This window comes from Acomys russatus, chromosome 16 (assembly GCF_903995435.1).
Source record: "Acomys russatus chromosome 16, mAcoRus1.1, whole genome shotgun sequence".
In the NCBI taxonomy this organism is placed as follows: Eukaryota; Metazoa; Chordata; class Mammalia; order Rodentia; family Muridae; genus Acomys; species Acomys russatus.
In genome coordinates, this window is record NC_067152.1 from 33,699,482 (window position 1) to 33,714,549 (window position 15,068).

The following is a 15,068-nucleotide window of genomic DNA, read 5'->3' on the forward strand; positions in this document are numbered from 1 at the left end:
TCAAAATCCAGAGCTGTGATTCTTCATAAGAAATAAGGCAGCTTGAGTACTATACCTGCAGGCTTTACTGGTCATGATGGATTTGTCTATTAATTAATACATAATCTATATAAAAAGTTATATACCTATGTAATCTATTTTTTAAAAAAGAAAAGAAATGCAAGGGGGAAAACTTTGATACCTCCTAAACACAGTACAACATGTGTAAGATTCATGTTCCACGTGACAGCTGGGTGATGGGTCTGTGATCAGCATCCACCTGAAGGAGAGCATTGCCTGAAACAAGCTCTGCAAAAGCTTCATACAGTTTAGTTCTACTGGCTCTGTCATGCCTGTGGAAACCATTTCTAGATCTCTCTGGAAGTAGCTGCGTAGATTATGTTGTGTCTCCATCTCACACTGCCATTCCTGTTTCACGGTTGTCATCCATTTGTAGTTCGTGATGACTTCAGTACCAGACAGCGTGTTTTTCAGCAAACTTGAAGACTGAAGTCGGAGCGTTGTTTCCAAGTCTGTGTATTTTTGGATTTGCATGTACTGTCACTCATGGGTGCAGTCTGAGAACTGTCCTTAGAATTTTGTTGTTGTGTGAATTATATAGAACACGATTCACAGACCTAAACATTGTTGTCAGTCCCTAACTCGGTCTCATGGAAACATGAGATGTATGAGGCGACTTGTATGACATGACAGCACTTACAGGAACGTTTTCATGGGTGGGAGGGTACGCTCTGAAATACTTACAGGAAGTCCATACATGACAGCGCTTACAGGAATGCTTTCATGGATGGAAGGGTACGCTCTGAAATACTAACATGCAGGAAGTACATATAGAACAGTGCAGTGATTTGGAATAGGACATGCTGTGTGTCTTGTTGCTTGTGGGCTGGTCTCCACCAGCATCGCCACTGACACAAGACGCTCTTGGTGTTGTGTGGTAGCTGTGCTTGGAGTCTTTCAACTCTGCTGTAGGCCACGGGGTCCATTGTTGACCAGGAAGTTGTTAGGTGACACATGGTGGTGTATGAACCACATGACCGGGATTATGTGTTAGCTAAGAAAATCCAGCATAGGGAGTTTTCTTACAGAGCAGAATGCTCAGTTAGTAGTGAATGCTCGTCATTTCTTTGTGTTCTGGCTTCATCCCTTAGAACGTCAACACATTTAACAGTGGTGTTATAGGACCTTCTCCGTTGCCACTGACATCATTTTTAGGAAATTATTGCCATCACAAGTGTTCAGTGTTTGGATAACAATCAATTGCAGGCATAAATTAGAATTGAATGGGTTTTTGTGTAGGTGAAATTAATTTGGCTGACACAGTCCTTTGTTCTTTCCTTTCTCTGCAGCTATACCTCTGAGCTTTTCTACGAGGGTAAACTGATGGCCAGTGGAAAGCAGCCAGCACACAAGGACTTTTATCCACTAACATTTTTTACAGCACGGGGGGAAGATGTACAAGAAAAAAATAGCACAGCCTTTTACAACAATGCAGAGGTACCTTAGTGCATGCTGATTTTAATATTTTCTTGGTTTGATTCTGTTGAGCATTTGTTTCAGATTCAGAATTGACTGTGTATATGTTGATTTCTTTTACAAGAAAACCGAGTCAATTTTATGTTTATTAATTAAGATGAATCTACAAGAAACAAAAATTTTGGTTTTCTTTTTGTAGTAGTGTTAAAATAGAAAACACAACTTTGTTAAGAAAAGCCAACATATTCTGAATACAGCAGATTCAAGTCTAAAGCAGATGAAAATCCTAGCTTATACTCAAAGGAGACACTTTTAATGAGGAAGACTTGGATCGCGGAATCCTGTGCTACAGAGAGACCATGCAGGCGTCAGCATTAACTTCATGGTCTCATCAGATGCTTCATGGTTCTCTCTCCCAGTTTCTGGTTTCCAGAGAGAACGTGGTGTTCTGAAGGGTCAGACCAGGCAGGAGGCAACACACAAGGAAGCCTTTAGGGGTAGCAGGCTATGAAGCCTCTGGTTAAGGCTGCAGCTGTCCTAAGGCTTTAGGAAGTGAAGGAAGTGTGTGCTTGTCCTTAGGGACTGGCATTTCTATTCTCAAACCCATTGTATTTACAAAGAAATGGCTTTTGTTACATAAGAGGAACTCATGTCCCTTTAAAAATTGATCAGAAGGTTATAGTTGGAATTCAATGCAGGAAAGCCGTCAGGGCCACTTGCTCAGACCCTAGCCCCAAACAAAGCAGAAGCCTGACGCTTTCATTAGTCTTTGCCGTTTAATTTTAGGAACAGGTAAACTTTTCTTTAAATTTGCAGGACTGATGGTGGCTGTGCGGTTCCCTTTGTTGTTTTGCACCAGGCTAGTAGCCGCTGGCCTGGAAGTTGGTCATGATAGAGGTGGGAGGGCTGAGAGAGAGTAACATGCAGGCCCTAAAGCCCAGAAGGTTCTGCAGTCCTCATGTGGCAATAGGGATCGTAGCTAAGTACTGGGCCCTTTCTCCTTGATTTTAAGTACGCTCCAAGTAGGGTGTGTGTTCGTAACTTTCCTGGACTGTCAGTTTTACTCAGAGTATTTAGAAATAATAGGCAACATTTTTGTGACCTTTAAATATTAAACATGTAACTTTAGAGAAATTTCAAGTGACTTTGAACTTAACCAGGGCATGGTTGTTCAGTTCTATGATTACAGCTGTCAAAAATATTGGGATACATTGCCCAGGAACTCTTTATGGGCACAAAACCAGGTTCTGGTTTACTGCAGCTGAATCCCAAGGGAAGTTTAGAGCATATATTAATTATATAATAATTAGTGACATTTTTATATACATATATAATATATTTTGATCATATTCATACTCCTGCATTTCAGGGTAGACTTTGTTTTAAAATGATCTCCCTGGCTGTCCTAGAACTTACTTTGTAAACTAGGCTGGCCTTGAATTCACAGAGATTTGCTTGCCTTTGCCTCCTGAGTGCTGGGATCAAAATCATGGACTACCATGCTTGACCTTTCTTTAATTATTTTATTTATATATATTTGCATGTATTTTGTTTTTAATGTATTTTCTTATTTTACTATTATTATTTTTACTTATATCTTCTATTTTTTAGGTTATTAATTATATAATTTTCCTCTTCTTTTTCCTCCCTCTAACTCTTCCATATATCTCCTCACTCTCTTTGAAATCCATGGCCTCTTTTTTCTTATTTGTTATATATAGCAATATAACCCTAAATATATAAATACAGCCTTCTTGGTCTGTATAATGTTAACTTCTATGCATGGTTTTGGGCTGACCATCTGGTGTTGGATAACCAGAAGGACTATTCATTTCTCTAGCTCTCTGCATCCCTCGGTTCTCTTTAGTTCTTCGCCTAGGATGGAGGTCAGTGAGCTTCCCTGTCCATGCTAGCATGTCCATCGGTATTACCCTTGCTCAGGTCATGTTTAGGCAGTCATGTTGGTGGGACTTTATGGATTCGCTTCTCGGACATTTTAGGAGACAAAAGTCTCACAGCAAACTTCCTATTCCTCTGGCACTTACAGACTTTCTACCCCCTGTTCCGCAGTGGTCCCTGAGCTTTATGTTCAGGAGCTGTGCTGTGGATAAGTATCAGTGGGGCCTCGACTCTGCAACTCTGCATATTGGTCAGCTGTGGTTTTCTGTAATGGTGAGAAGTTTCCTTGATTAAGGGTGGGAGGTATACTTGTATGTGGACATAAGGATAAATTTTAGAATGTAGCTGGGGGTTATGCTGGATTTGTAAAGTATTGATTGCAGGTTTAGTCCAGGGTAGGTGACTAGATTTCCAGTATCAGGAATGATTTCTCTCTTGTTGAGTGGATCTTAATCCAGTTCTAGAGCTGTTGGCTATTGCCAAGGCATGTGTGCCAGTACTGTACCCGTGAGGCTGTCATGGCATGCCAGTCGTCACGGCTCATAAGTGGGTCAGACTGGTGGTTCCTCTCCTCCTTTTGGAGCTCGCATGGTTCTTTCTTGTACCATGAGTTAGTCCTCAGACAGGAGGTCTCAGGTCTGGTCCAGCTTGGCCCTCTGGGTCCTGTGTTCAAAGTGCATGGTGTTTGTAGCAGCAAGGATTTGTCCTGACCCTCGGGGCTAACAGCTGAAGCCTACATATTGTATTGGGAGTCTCTCAGACAGCCTTGACTAGTAACTCAAAAGAGGACTTCTTGTACTTGGTGCTGCTGTTTGGTTTTGTTAGACAGTCTATGGTTCTTGTGGGGATCGTTATCAGCCCAGATGGGACAATTTCATTTAAACTATATATGTATATGCAGACTTGCATGTATTGTATATTTAGTTGTTTAATGGTGTCTCTAGGGCCAATAGTATATATCTAATCAAAATCTTTTTGATATTTATCTAACTAAATTTCAGTGATGTGGAGAAACTCCTACATAGTTCTGTATCCATCCTTTCCTGTTCAGCTTTTATTTTTATACATATTGCATCAGTTGTTTAATAAATTGGATAATACCGTGTTTGTGTGTGTGTGTGTGTGTGTGTGTGTGTGTGTGTGTGTGTGTGTGTGTGTATTTTAACCGTTCCAAGAGAAGAAAAAGGACAAACATACAGAGTTTATTATGTTAGACTTCCTCTTTTGTGGGGAGATCCATGATATTGACCGTACTAGGTACATGCTCTACCACTGAGCTACACACCTACCATATGAACATTCCCACTGAGCTACACACCTACCATATGAACATTCCCACTGAGCTACACACCTACCATATGAACATTCCCACTGAGCAACACACCTACCATATGAACATTCCCACTGAGCTACACACCTACCATATGAACATTCCCACTGAGCTACACACCTACCTATATGAACATTCCCACTGAGCTACACACCTACCATATGAACATTCCCACTGAGCTACACACCTACCATATGAACATTCCCACTGAGCTACACACCTACCTATATGAACATTCCCACTGAGCTACACACCTACCATATGAACATTCCCACTGAGCTACACACCTACCATATGAACATTCCCACTGAGCTACACACCTACCATATGAACATTCCCACTGAGCAACACACCTACCATATGAACATTCCCACTGAGCTACACACCTACCATATGAACTTCCCACTGAGCTACACACCTACCTATATGAACATTCCCACTGAGCTACACACCTACCATATGAACATTCCCACTGAGCTACACACCTACCTATATGAAAATTCCCACTGAGCTACACCCCTACCATATGAACATTCCCCATGAGCTACACACCTACCATATGAACATTCCCACTGAGCTACACACCTACCATATGAACATTCCCACTGAGCTACACACCTACCTATATGAACATTCCCACTGAGCTACACACCTACCATATGAACATCCCACTGAGCTACACACCTACCATATGAACATTCCCACTGAGCTACACACCTACCATATGAACATTCCCACTGAGCTACACACCTACCATATGAACATTCCCACTGAGCTACACACCTACCTATATGAACATTCCCACTGAGCAACACACCTACCATATGAACATTCCCACTGAGCTACACACCTACCATATGAACATTCCCACTGAGCTACACACCTACCATATGAACATTCCCACTGAGCTACACACCTACCTATATGAACATTCCCACTGAGCTACACACCTACCATATGACATTCCCACTGAGCTACACACCTACCTATATGAACATTCCCACTGAGCTACACACCTACCATATGAACATTCCCACTGAGCTACACACCTACCTATATGAATATTCCCACTGAGCTACACACCTACCTATATGAACATTCCCACTGAGCTACACACCTACCATATGAACATTCCCACTGAGCTACACACCTACCATATGAACATTCCCACTGAGCTACACACCTACCTATATGAATATTCCCACTGAGCTACACACCTACATAGTGAACATTCCCCCTGAGCTACACACCTACCATAGGAACATTCCACTGAGCTACACACCTACCTATATGAACATTCCACTGAGCTACACAGCCCTACCTATATGAACATTCCCCACTGAGCTACACACCTACCATATGAACATTCCCACTGAGCTACACACCTACCATATGGAAACATGCCAACCCTGAGCTACACACCTACCTATATGAATATTCCACTGAGCTACACACCTACCTATATGAATATTCCCACTGAGCTACACACCTACCTGTATGAACATTCCCACTGAGCTACACACCTACCTATATGAATATTCCCACTGAGCGACATACTTACCTATATGAATATTCCCACTGAGTATTTGTGCTCGCTTCACCCTCCCCATGGGTTTGTGTGATCAGCTGGCATGACTATCCACCTGCCTCTTTTGTGCTCACTGTCGCACATAGTGTATTTCTATATGTTGTAGCTTGACATTATTTATACAGTTGCTTTTTAATCAGTTGAGAGGAGGCAGAAAAAGAAACAGCTGTGTTCTGTCTTTTGTAAGGACCAGGGTCACACTCTTGACAGCACTCTATGGATTCGCATTGCTGTATGGTGACATTTGGTTTTAGGCTGAAGACTGTCCTTTGTGTTTCTGGCCAGTTATTCTGCTAGCAGGGAATTCCCTTAGGTGTTGTTTGTCTGGAAATGTCTTCATTTTGCCTCAGTTTTGAAAGTTCTGCTGGATGTAAGATTATTGGTCACCCCCCCCCCCCCCCCCAATACACACACACAAAACCCTTCTTCTCTTTTTGGCCTCTATTTTCATCTGATGAGGAGTTATGTGTTTGTCTTATTATGGTTCCTTTGTAAATATGGTTGGTTTTCTTTCTTGTTTTAAAGATTTCATTTTTGACTTTGAGCATTTTGGCTGTGATATGTTTGGGTGCACATCTGAGTGTATTTATTTTACTTGAAGTTCATTGTGTTTATATGTGTTTTTCATCAGATAGAAGACAGGGTTTCTCTGTGTAGCCCTGGCTGTCCTGAAACTCACTTTGTAGACCAGGCTGGCCTCAAACTTAGAGATCCGCCTGCCTCTGCCTCCCAAGTGCTGGGGTTAAAGGTGTGTGCTGCCTCTGCTGGGGCTGCTCCTGCAGGTACCATCATGACTTCTTGAGCATTTTTATTAGCGTACATTAACTGTAAAGAGTAACGGGCTTCAGTGTGGCATTTTCATACATGTCTGTCAAGTACTTTGATTATGTTTATTCTTCCTGTCCCATTTCTTATCTTTTACATCCACGTCCTTTTTTCTCCCCCTACATTTTCCATGTGAGAGATAACATATGCTATTGTCTTTGTATGGTTGACTTATTTCAACTCAATATGATGTTTTAGTTCATCCATTTTCCTGCCCAAAACGAAAAATGAAACCATAGCATAATTTTTTCCCTTTTGATGGCTGAGTAAAACTCCACGTTTTGTGTATATTTATATCACACTTTGTTTCTCCGTTCGCCCGTCCGTGGGCGCCTGGCTGGTTCCCTAACTAGCTGTGAACAGTGCAGTGACGAAGCAGGTGTGCCGGCTCCTCTTGCAAGCTGATGTGGATTCTCTCGGCTGTAGCTCCGAAGCAGAAAGCTGGGTCTGGGGCCCCTGTGATTTTAATTTTTTTCAGAAGCCTTCCTGCTGATTTTCTTTGAATATGTTTAATGTATTTTTTTTCCTTCTATCCATCTGATTTTCTCTAAGCAGTGGCACATGTTGGAGCTTGATGATGTCCTGTTGGTAGGTTTTCCTTATGAGTTGTACACTCTGATCTGTCTTTGTGTTTGCTGAGTCCTTCCATCAGGCTGGGTCTGTCAGGTCCTGTCAGTAGATTTTCCATCTCAATTATCTTACTTTCAACTTTTAGGGGCATGAATTGCTCCACTTGTGATAAGCATTGCCAGTTTTGTGAAGGTTTCTTTTTGTCCTTAATATTCATTTATTTATTTAGTTTTTTTTTAATTTAGTTTTTAAAGACAGGGTTTTTCTGTGTAGCTCTGGCTATCTTGTAACTCACTCTGTAGACCAGGCTGACCATGAACTTGGAACTCAGAGCTCCACCTGCCTCTGCCTCTGAAGGGCTGGTATTAAAGGTGTGAACCTCCACTGCCCAGTTAAAAGTTATTTTTAATATGTGTCAAAGTGTAGATATGTACGTGTGAGTATAAGTGCCTGGGGAGGCCAGAAGGGGTTTTACATCCCCTGCAGCTGGAGTTACTTCCAGGTGTTTGTCAGCTACCCCACATGGCTGCTGGGAGCCAAACTCAGCTCATCAGGAGGACTAGACAGCACTGTAACTGCTGAGCCATCTCTCCAGCCTCCAGTAAGAATCTTCTGCACTTGAGCAAAGATGTCGGACCCACTGATGCTCCCTGGCTGGTGAATGTGCACAGCACAGGGCTTCTGTTCTGTGAAGGACTGCACTCTTCTGTGGTCTTTTCTTTTTTAACTTAATGTTTTTATTGACTATTTGGGAATTTCACATAATGCACCCTGATCACATTCACTTCTCAGCCTTCCTAGGTCCACCCTCCATCCTAGTGATCTCCCTGAAAACAAAGAAAAAAAAAAAAAAAACCTAGCAAGTCCAGTTTATGTTGCTCATAGACTCATTGGAGCATGGTGGCTCCCAGTAGCCAGCTCCTTAGAGAAAGCTGAGTACTGTTGTCCCCACCTCTCCCTCCAGGAGCCATCAGTTTTGGAGACCTACACTTCCGCATCCTTATCACAAATTTAATTTAAGAGTTCTCTTCAATGGCTTCCTGACTAGATTGTTTCTCTTTGGGGAAGTGGGGTGGAGGTGAGGGAGAGAGTTTGTCACAGAATCCTATGTCTCTTAGTCTCAACTGTGAGTCTGCAGTCATCAATACCACTGCAAAAGGAAGTTTCCTTGCCCTTCCTTTACAGTCAGTGGCAGCATGGGTCATGGACTTCCGCATGGTTTCAGGTGGCAGCACAGACCATGGACACTGCCATGGCCCTTGGTATCAGCTTGGGCCATGGACATCAACACGGACTCCAGTGGTAGCACAGACCATGGACTTCCACACAGCCTCTGGCCTCAGCACAGACCACAGACATTAATATGGTCTCTGCTCCCATAATCTTCGGCACTGTGTATGTAGTTTCACCATTCTCCCCTGTGCATGTGGCTCTGTCCTGCTGTCTTGCCCCCCCCCCCCAATTTTGTGAGTCTACCTTTTAAAAGTGTCATCTCATAGGACTTGGCCTTCTCTAGTTCTTCTGGGGACACTGTGCATTCTACAGACTCCTCTGCTGCTGTCCTGTTTCCCCTGGGAGCCTCCATGGGTCTTTTAGGTTCCTGAGAGCTGCTCTGTGGTCCCGTGTTTGGTGCCAGCTTCAATCACAGCCATGCCTCACTCAGGTTTTCATCCTCAGTGGTGATGATGTTCTCCCGCACACGCTCCAGCAGCTTGTAGACGGAGTAGATGTTCAGGTAGACCAACTGGAAGCGCTGAATCTGGGCCACAGGCCAGCTGAGTTGGTCAGTCAGGTCTTCCGGTGTCTGCCTGTCTATGGCAGGTCTTCTTTCCTTCTTCTGTCTTACTCAGATCTCCCCTGTGCCATAGGAGTAGGGAACAAGGTGCAAGCGCCACCCAACTGCTGCCAGCTGCTCAGTATGGCCTTTTGCAGTAGGGAACTGTGCACAGTAGAGTCTGCTAATGTTTACTGGTTGCTAAAATTGCCTGCAGTAGCTCCTTAAGCACAGGGATCTGCGGGAGCTGGACTTCGGCCGCTGAAGCAGTCCCCAGCGTGAACGCCCCGCGCTCACGGTTCCTACTGAGTGTCTGCAGATTTTCCTAAATAGATGCTCCTTCCTTGCTTGTGGGGCCTTTGCTGATTTTGAGTAATCTACAATACATCTGTCTGGGGACAGTTTTCATTTTATGCTACCTAAAATGCACGAGTATGAATGGAGGGGAAGGGTAGGCCAGTGATTGGGGTAATGCTTCACAAGAGAAACTCACTTGAGGTTTTGCAACAGAATGTCTTCCATTTCTCATTTGCCCCACATTGTACACATGGGCAAGGACATGCTTTTCATATTCTTTACTACAGTAGACACCAATTTCACATTGAAATTGTTAATAAATAAGTACTGTAATTAAAAGTCATCACTTAAAGTTCTTATTTTAGCTGTAGGCCACTAGAATCTTGCCTGATTCTGGATGGAACTTCCCAGATATATATTGAACTTGCCAGATAGATAGATAGACGGACAAACAGTAGTTAAGTAGATAGGTATGTAGACAGACAGACAGGACTGTTTTCTAAGTAAGAATCTCTTAGGAGTTAAAGAATATGTTTTGTTTTGTTGTAAATATTTATTTATTTACTATGTATACAGTGCTCTATCTGCATGTATAACTACAGGCCAGAAAAGGGCATCAGATCACATTATAGATGGTTGTGAGCCACCATGTGGTTGCTGGGAATTGAACTCAGGACCTCTGGAAGAACAGTCAGTGCCCTTAGCCTCTGAGCCATCTCTCCAGCCCCCTAAAGAACATGTTTTAACTTGTGCCAAACAGTGAAACTTTTTGACAGTTCGTTGAGGGAAAGTAGGTCAAACTACACTAAAAATGCTTTGTAACCCAGGAAGCAGGGTCCAAACAACTGCTGTGTAAAATACTACAGGAAAGATCTTGCGATGCGCTGGTGAAACTTGCATCATAAGTAGAAACAGAGTCTGAAAGTGTGTTTGCAGTTTGTCTAGTCCCAGCTGAAGTCCGTGTCACCCAGCAGCTGTTGCATGGTCTGCTTAGTTACATCAATGGGGGATGGGCGGCAAGCACCAGGGCAGTGTGGACTTGCTTCCCGGCTGTCCCCACATTAGTGAATCCACCCTGCTCTTCTGTGACACTCCAGCCCCTCCAGTGGAGGCTGTGGAAGGTGTGGCCACCCACCCAGCACATTGTCTTGGTTTCAATGGTTCTACTAGTCACATTATTCCAGGGTTTTACTGTTGGAAATGTGATGTTATCTTCCTTACCACCGTCATGTCAGACGGCTCCTGTGCGTAGGTTGGTTTTTCAGTGGCATTTGCTAAAATGTGATCCTGTGTCAGCCTGTTTCAGTTACCATATTCTCTACGCAAACAATAGTGGCAATTGAACTGTGTGTTTGTTTAAAGGTATTTGAAGTGGTGGAGCGTGTAGAAGAGCTAAGACGGAAGTGGCCAGTGGCGTGGGGGAAGTTGGATGATGGCAGCATCGGTGTGGTGACGCCATATGCTGATCAGGTGTTTCGGATCCGGGCTGAACTTCGGAAGAAGAGGCTCTCTGATGTGAATGTAGAGAGGGTGCTCAACGTTCAAGGTAATGCCTGGAACGCCGCCAGCTACTCCCGTGTCTTAAAGTGTGTTCAGATTGGATTTCTGATTCTCTTAAGTAGTCTTAGATCCTAAAGAAATCTAATATTAAAGAAAGAAAAGGAAAAAAAGAAATCTCATTACTTTTTTGGGCTGGCAATGATATATTTTTTTTCTTGTCAAGTTCTTTAGTATTAAATTTACACGTTTATTAAAGTTCCAATACTCAAATAAAGATAGTACTAACAAATTGATTTTTATCACCAGAGTTATGTAATGCCATGAATATCTATAAACACATATACTACGTGTTGTTGTACTGTATTTGGGGACTACTTTGATTTTTGTTTGTTTGTTTTTGAGACAGGGTTTCTCTTTGTAGCCTTTGTAGTCCAGGCTGTTCTGGACTCACTTTGTAGGCCAGGTGGGCCTTGAACTTACAGCGATCTGCCTGCCTCTGCCTCCCTGAGTACTGAGATTAAAGGCATGCACCACTGCACCCAGTTTATTTTGAAATACTTTATATGTAGACTTCCTTAATTGACTAGTTAGCTGCCAACATGTTTTCACGGTTCACAGAATGAGTTGTTCTAAACTGTGCATTTACCTATATGAAGCAGTATCACAATGTGGACACCATTTTCTTTTTCTTTTTCTTTTTTACAAATTACACCTATCCTTTTGTGAGTAGGTTTTGCTCACTTAACACAGTGCCTCTGAGATTCATTCATATTGTAGCCTGTCAGCTGAGTAACTCATGTATAACCACACTGGTGTGTCTGTTGATACTGGGTCATATCTGTTGGCATCATGATCAAGGCTTGAGTGAGCATGCGAGCAGTGTCTCCATGGAGACCTTGCTTTCAGTTTGGTGGGTTGTTTCTAAAGTGGACTTGCTCAACCAGGTGGTCACTCTGCTTCATTTCTGAGGAGCTGCCACAGTTTTGCAGAGCAGCCATGTACTTCTTAGAGCTACGCATACGCCTGGATTTCACATGTCTTTGCCAGCACCCATGGTTTAGCCATTATGATTTTAAAGATGTAAAATTTACTGTATCAGTGACTCAGAGTGCTGATCTGTCTTTCTGTCGATGTTTTTGTAGGAAAGCAATTCAGAGTTCTCTTTCTTAGCACAGTGCGCACGCGCCACACTTGCAAGCATAAACAGACGCCAATTAAAAAGAAAGAGCAACTTCTGGAAGACTCCACCGAGGACTTAGATTATGGTTTTTTATCTAACTACAAACTTCTCAACACTGCCATCACCAGAGCACAGTCTCTGGTTGCTGTGGTGGGCGATCCCATTGCTCTGTGCTCTATTGGAAGATGTAGGTAAGTCTGTGTCTCTGAACTGAGAGACTCCAAATGGGAAATGTGGAGACATTTGCACCCTTATGCATGTGTTTATCTGTGACCACATGGTGAATTAAAGTCACGCTTACTGTTACCTGACATCTGGGATTAGTGAGAGATCTGTTATTTAGGGTCTGTTGGTTGTCCTTGTGTAATTGTATAGATATTCAGTCTGTGAGTTGTCAGCAAATACCCCCCAGTGTGTCTCTTCTCAGCGCTCTTCTAGCCTGGAGATGGTCAGTGAGCAAAAACCAAAGATCTCTGTCCCTGTGGTGGTTGCACTTTATTGGGTAGGAAAGGAAAAAGACAACAACCTGAATAAGAACACTGAATAAGTATTTTACTGAATAAATTAATGGGAAAAACAAAAACAAAAACATGAGGGGTGAGAGATTCAGAAGAAATGGGTTGTGACTGGAAAAGGTGTGGTCAGAGGAGGCCTCCCAACAAGCTGACTTTGGAAGTGACAGGGTGAGCTGTGCAGTTATCTGTAGCTAAAGTGCTCTAGGAGGAGGGGCCAGCTAGTGCCAGAGCCCCGAGGTGGGGTGTGCTTACAGTGTCTACAGTCAAGTTTAAAGCGTAGACTCCTCCCTTCCATTGCTGTACTGTTATCTTCATTTCTATTTTTTGTTTTTAATTTATTTAAGTTAGTTGTGGTGGCGCATGCCTTTAATCCCAGCATTTGGGAGGCAGGGGCAGGTGGATCGCTGGGAGTTTGAGGCATTGGTGCATTGGTGTGACAGTGTTAGATTCCCTGGAGTTACAGACAGTTGTGAGCTGCCATGTGGTTGCTGAGAATTGAACCCAGCTCCTATGAAGAGCAGCCAGTGCTCTTAACCGCTGAGCCATCTCTCTAGCCCCTATTTTAACTTCTTAAAAACTTAAATCTTATTATGCAACTTATTTTGATTATTTCATATATGTGTATAATATATTCTAATCATACTTGGTTCAAGTTTTGATAATTTTGCAGTCATTTTTGTGTAAGGCTTCTGTTTGTTTGTTTTGAGACAAATTCTCTATGTAGCTCTGACTGCCCTGGAACATTCTGTGTAGACCAGGAAGGCATTAAACTCACAGAAATCCTCCTGCCTCTGTGCCCCTCCCCACAAAGTGCTGGGATTAAAGGCAAATACCACCATGTCCTTTGCAGGGCTTTTTAATGTAAATAATTTTTATATGTGGTTAAAATTAAAATATTTTAAAATTAAGGGAGTAAGAAGAAGTGATCATTACTTGTTTTTTGTTTGTTTGTTTTGCTTCGAGTGTTATCATTCATTAGAGCATAGTTAAGAGCAAACATTCTACTAAAACATGGCTGAAATGCTACCTAAAATTCCTCTGTGCAGTTGTGATTGTGACCAGTTCATAAGAATGTAAACTGTGTGAAGCCAGAACCATAGGATTCATCTTTTGAAGTATTTAAAAACTTCTAAAATATTTTAAAAAGAAATATATACTATTCTGTTATGAAGAAGAAAAGGTGGCTAATGAGTTTTATGAGTGACAGAACCTGCTGTATAAGTTCAGAATGGTAGGGAGCGGTCAGACGGTCCCTAGGCAGCCCTGGGAGTTGCTTCTGATGTTAGGATTACTCTCCACTCTATTTTGTCTTATAATTAATCTTTACTTCATTTTGTTTATGTATATTTGTGTATGGGTATATGCAAATGAGGACTTACTAGTGGGCATGAGCCACCTGACGTCACTGCTGGGAACCAAGCTCAGGATCCCCGGGGAGAACGGCAGGTGTCCTAGTCACTGAGCCACATGTGGCTCCAGCCCCTCCACCTTAGGGTTTTGAGCCAAATCTTTCATTCAACCTGGAGCTCACCAGCTACCTAGTCTGGCTGGCTAAGGACCTTGCCCTGGCCCAGCTCTTACTCTGTCCTCTTGTCCCCATTCCTCAGTACTTGGATAAAGGCCCGGTCCTCACACTGCCTATTCACGCCCTTTACCCCTGAGCCATCTATGCAGCCCCAAGTTAGAACTGTCATCTTCAAGGGAAAGCTGTTAACAAAAGAATCTGCTGCTGCTTGTTTTTTTGTTTTTGGTTTTTTTTTTTTCGAGACCGGGTTTCTCTGTGTAGCCTTGGCTGTCCTGGACTTGCTTTGTAGACCAGGTTGACCTCGAACTTACAGAGATCCTCCTGCCTCTGCCTCCCGAGTACTGGGATTAAAGGTGTGCGCCAGCACCGCCCAACAAGAATCTGCTTCTTATGTTGGAAAAAATAACTTTTTCTTTTCTTTCTTTCTTTCTTTTTTTTTTTTTTTAAAGCTTATAGGTTTCATAGCTCACCTAGGAGCAGTTCTGTGATCACAAGACATCAGTTTCATGCCTCAAAAATGATTATCATGTGTTCATAATCACTAATGACAAAATTTGGCCAAGGAATGTGTTCCAGGTTCCAGGACTCT

At 42.8% G+C, this 15,068-nt stretch overlaps 1 protein-coding gene across 3 annotated transcripts in view; it reads left to right on the top strand.

Moving 5' to 3' along the window:
• Positions 1–15,068, top strand: part of Helz (helicase with zinc finger) — a 131,861-nt gene that overhangs the window by 72,708 nt on the left and 44,085 nt on the right. For all 3 annotated transcript variants that reach the window (XM_051158932.1, XM_051158933.1, XM_051158934.1), the window contains 3 exons: positions 1,350–1,497; positions 11,122–11,305; positions 12,402–12,630. In XM_051158932.1, coding sequence (XP_051014889.1) covers positions 1,350–1,497; positions 11,122–11,305; positions 12,402–12,630 — 561 coding nt within the window. The remainder of the gene's footprint in view (positions 1–1,349; positions 1,498–11,121; positions 11,306–12,401; positions 12,631–15,068) is intronic.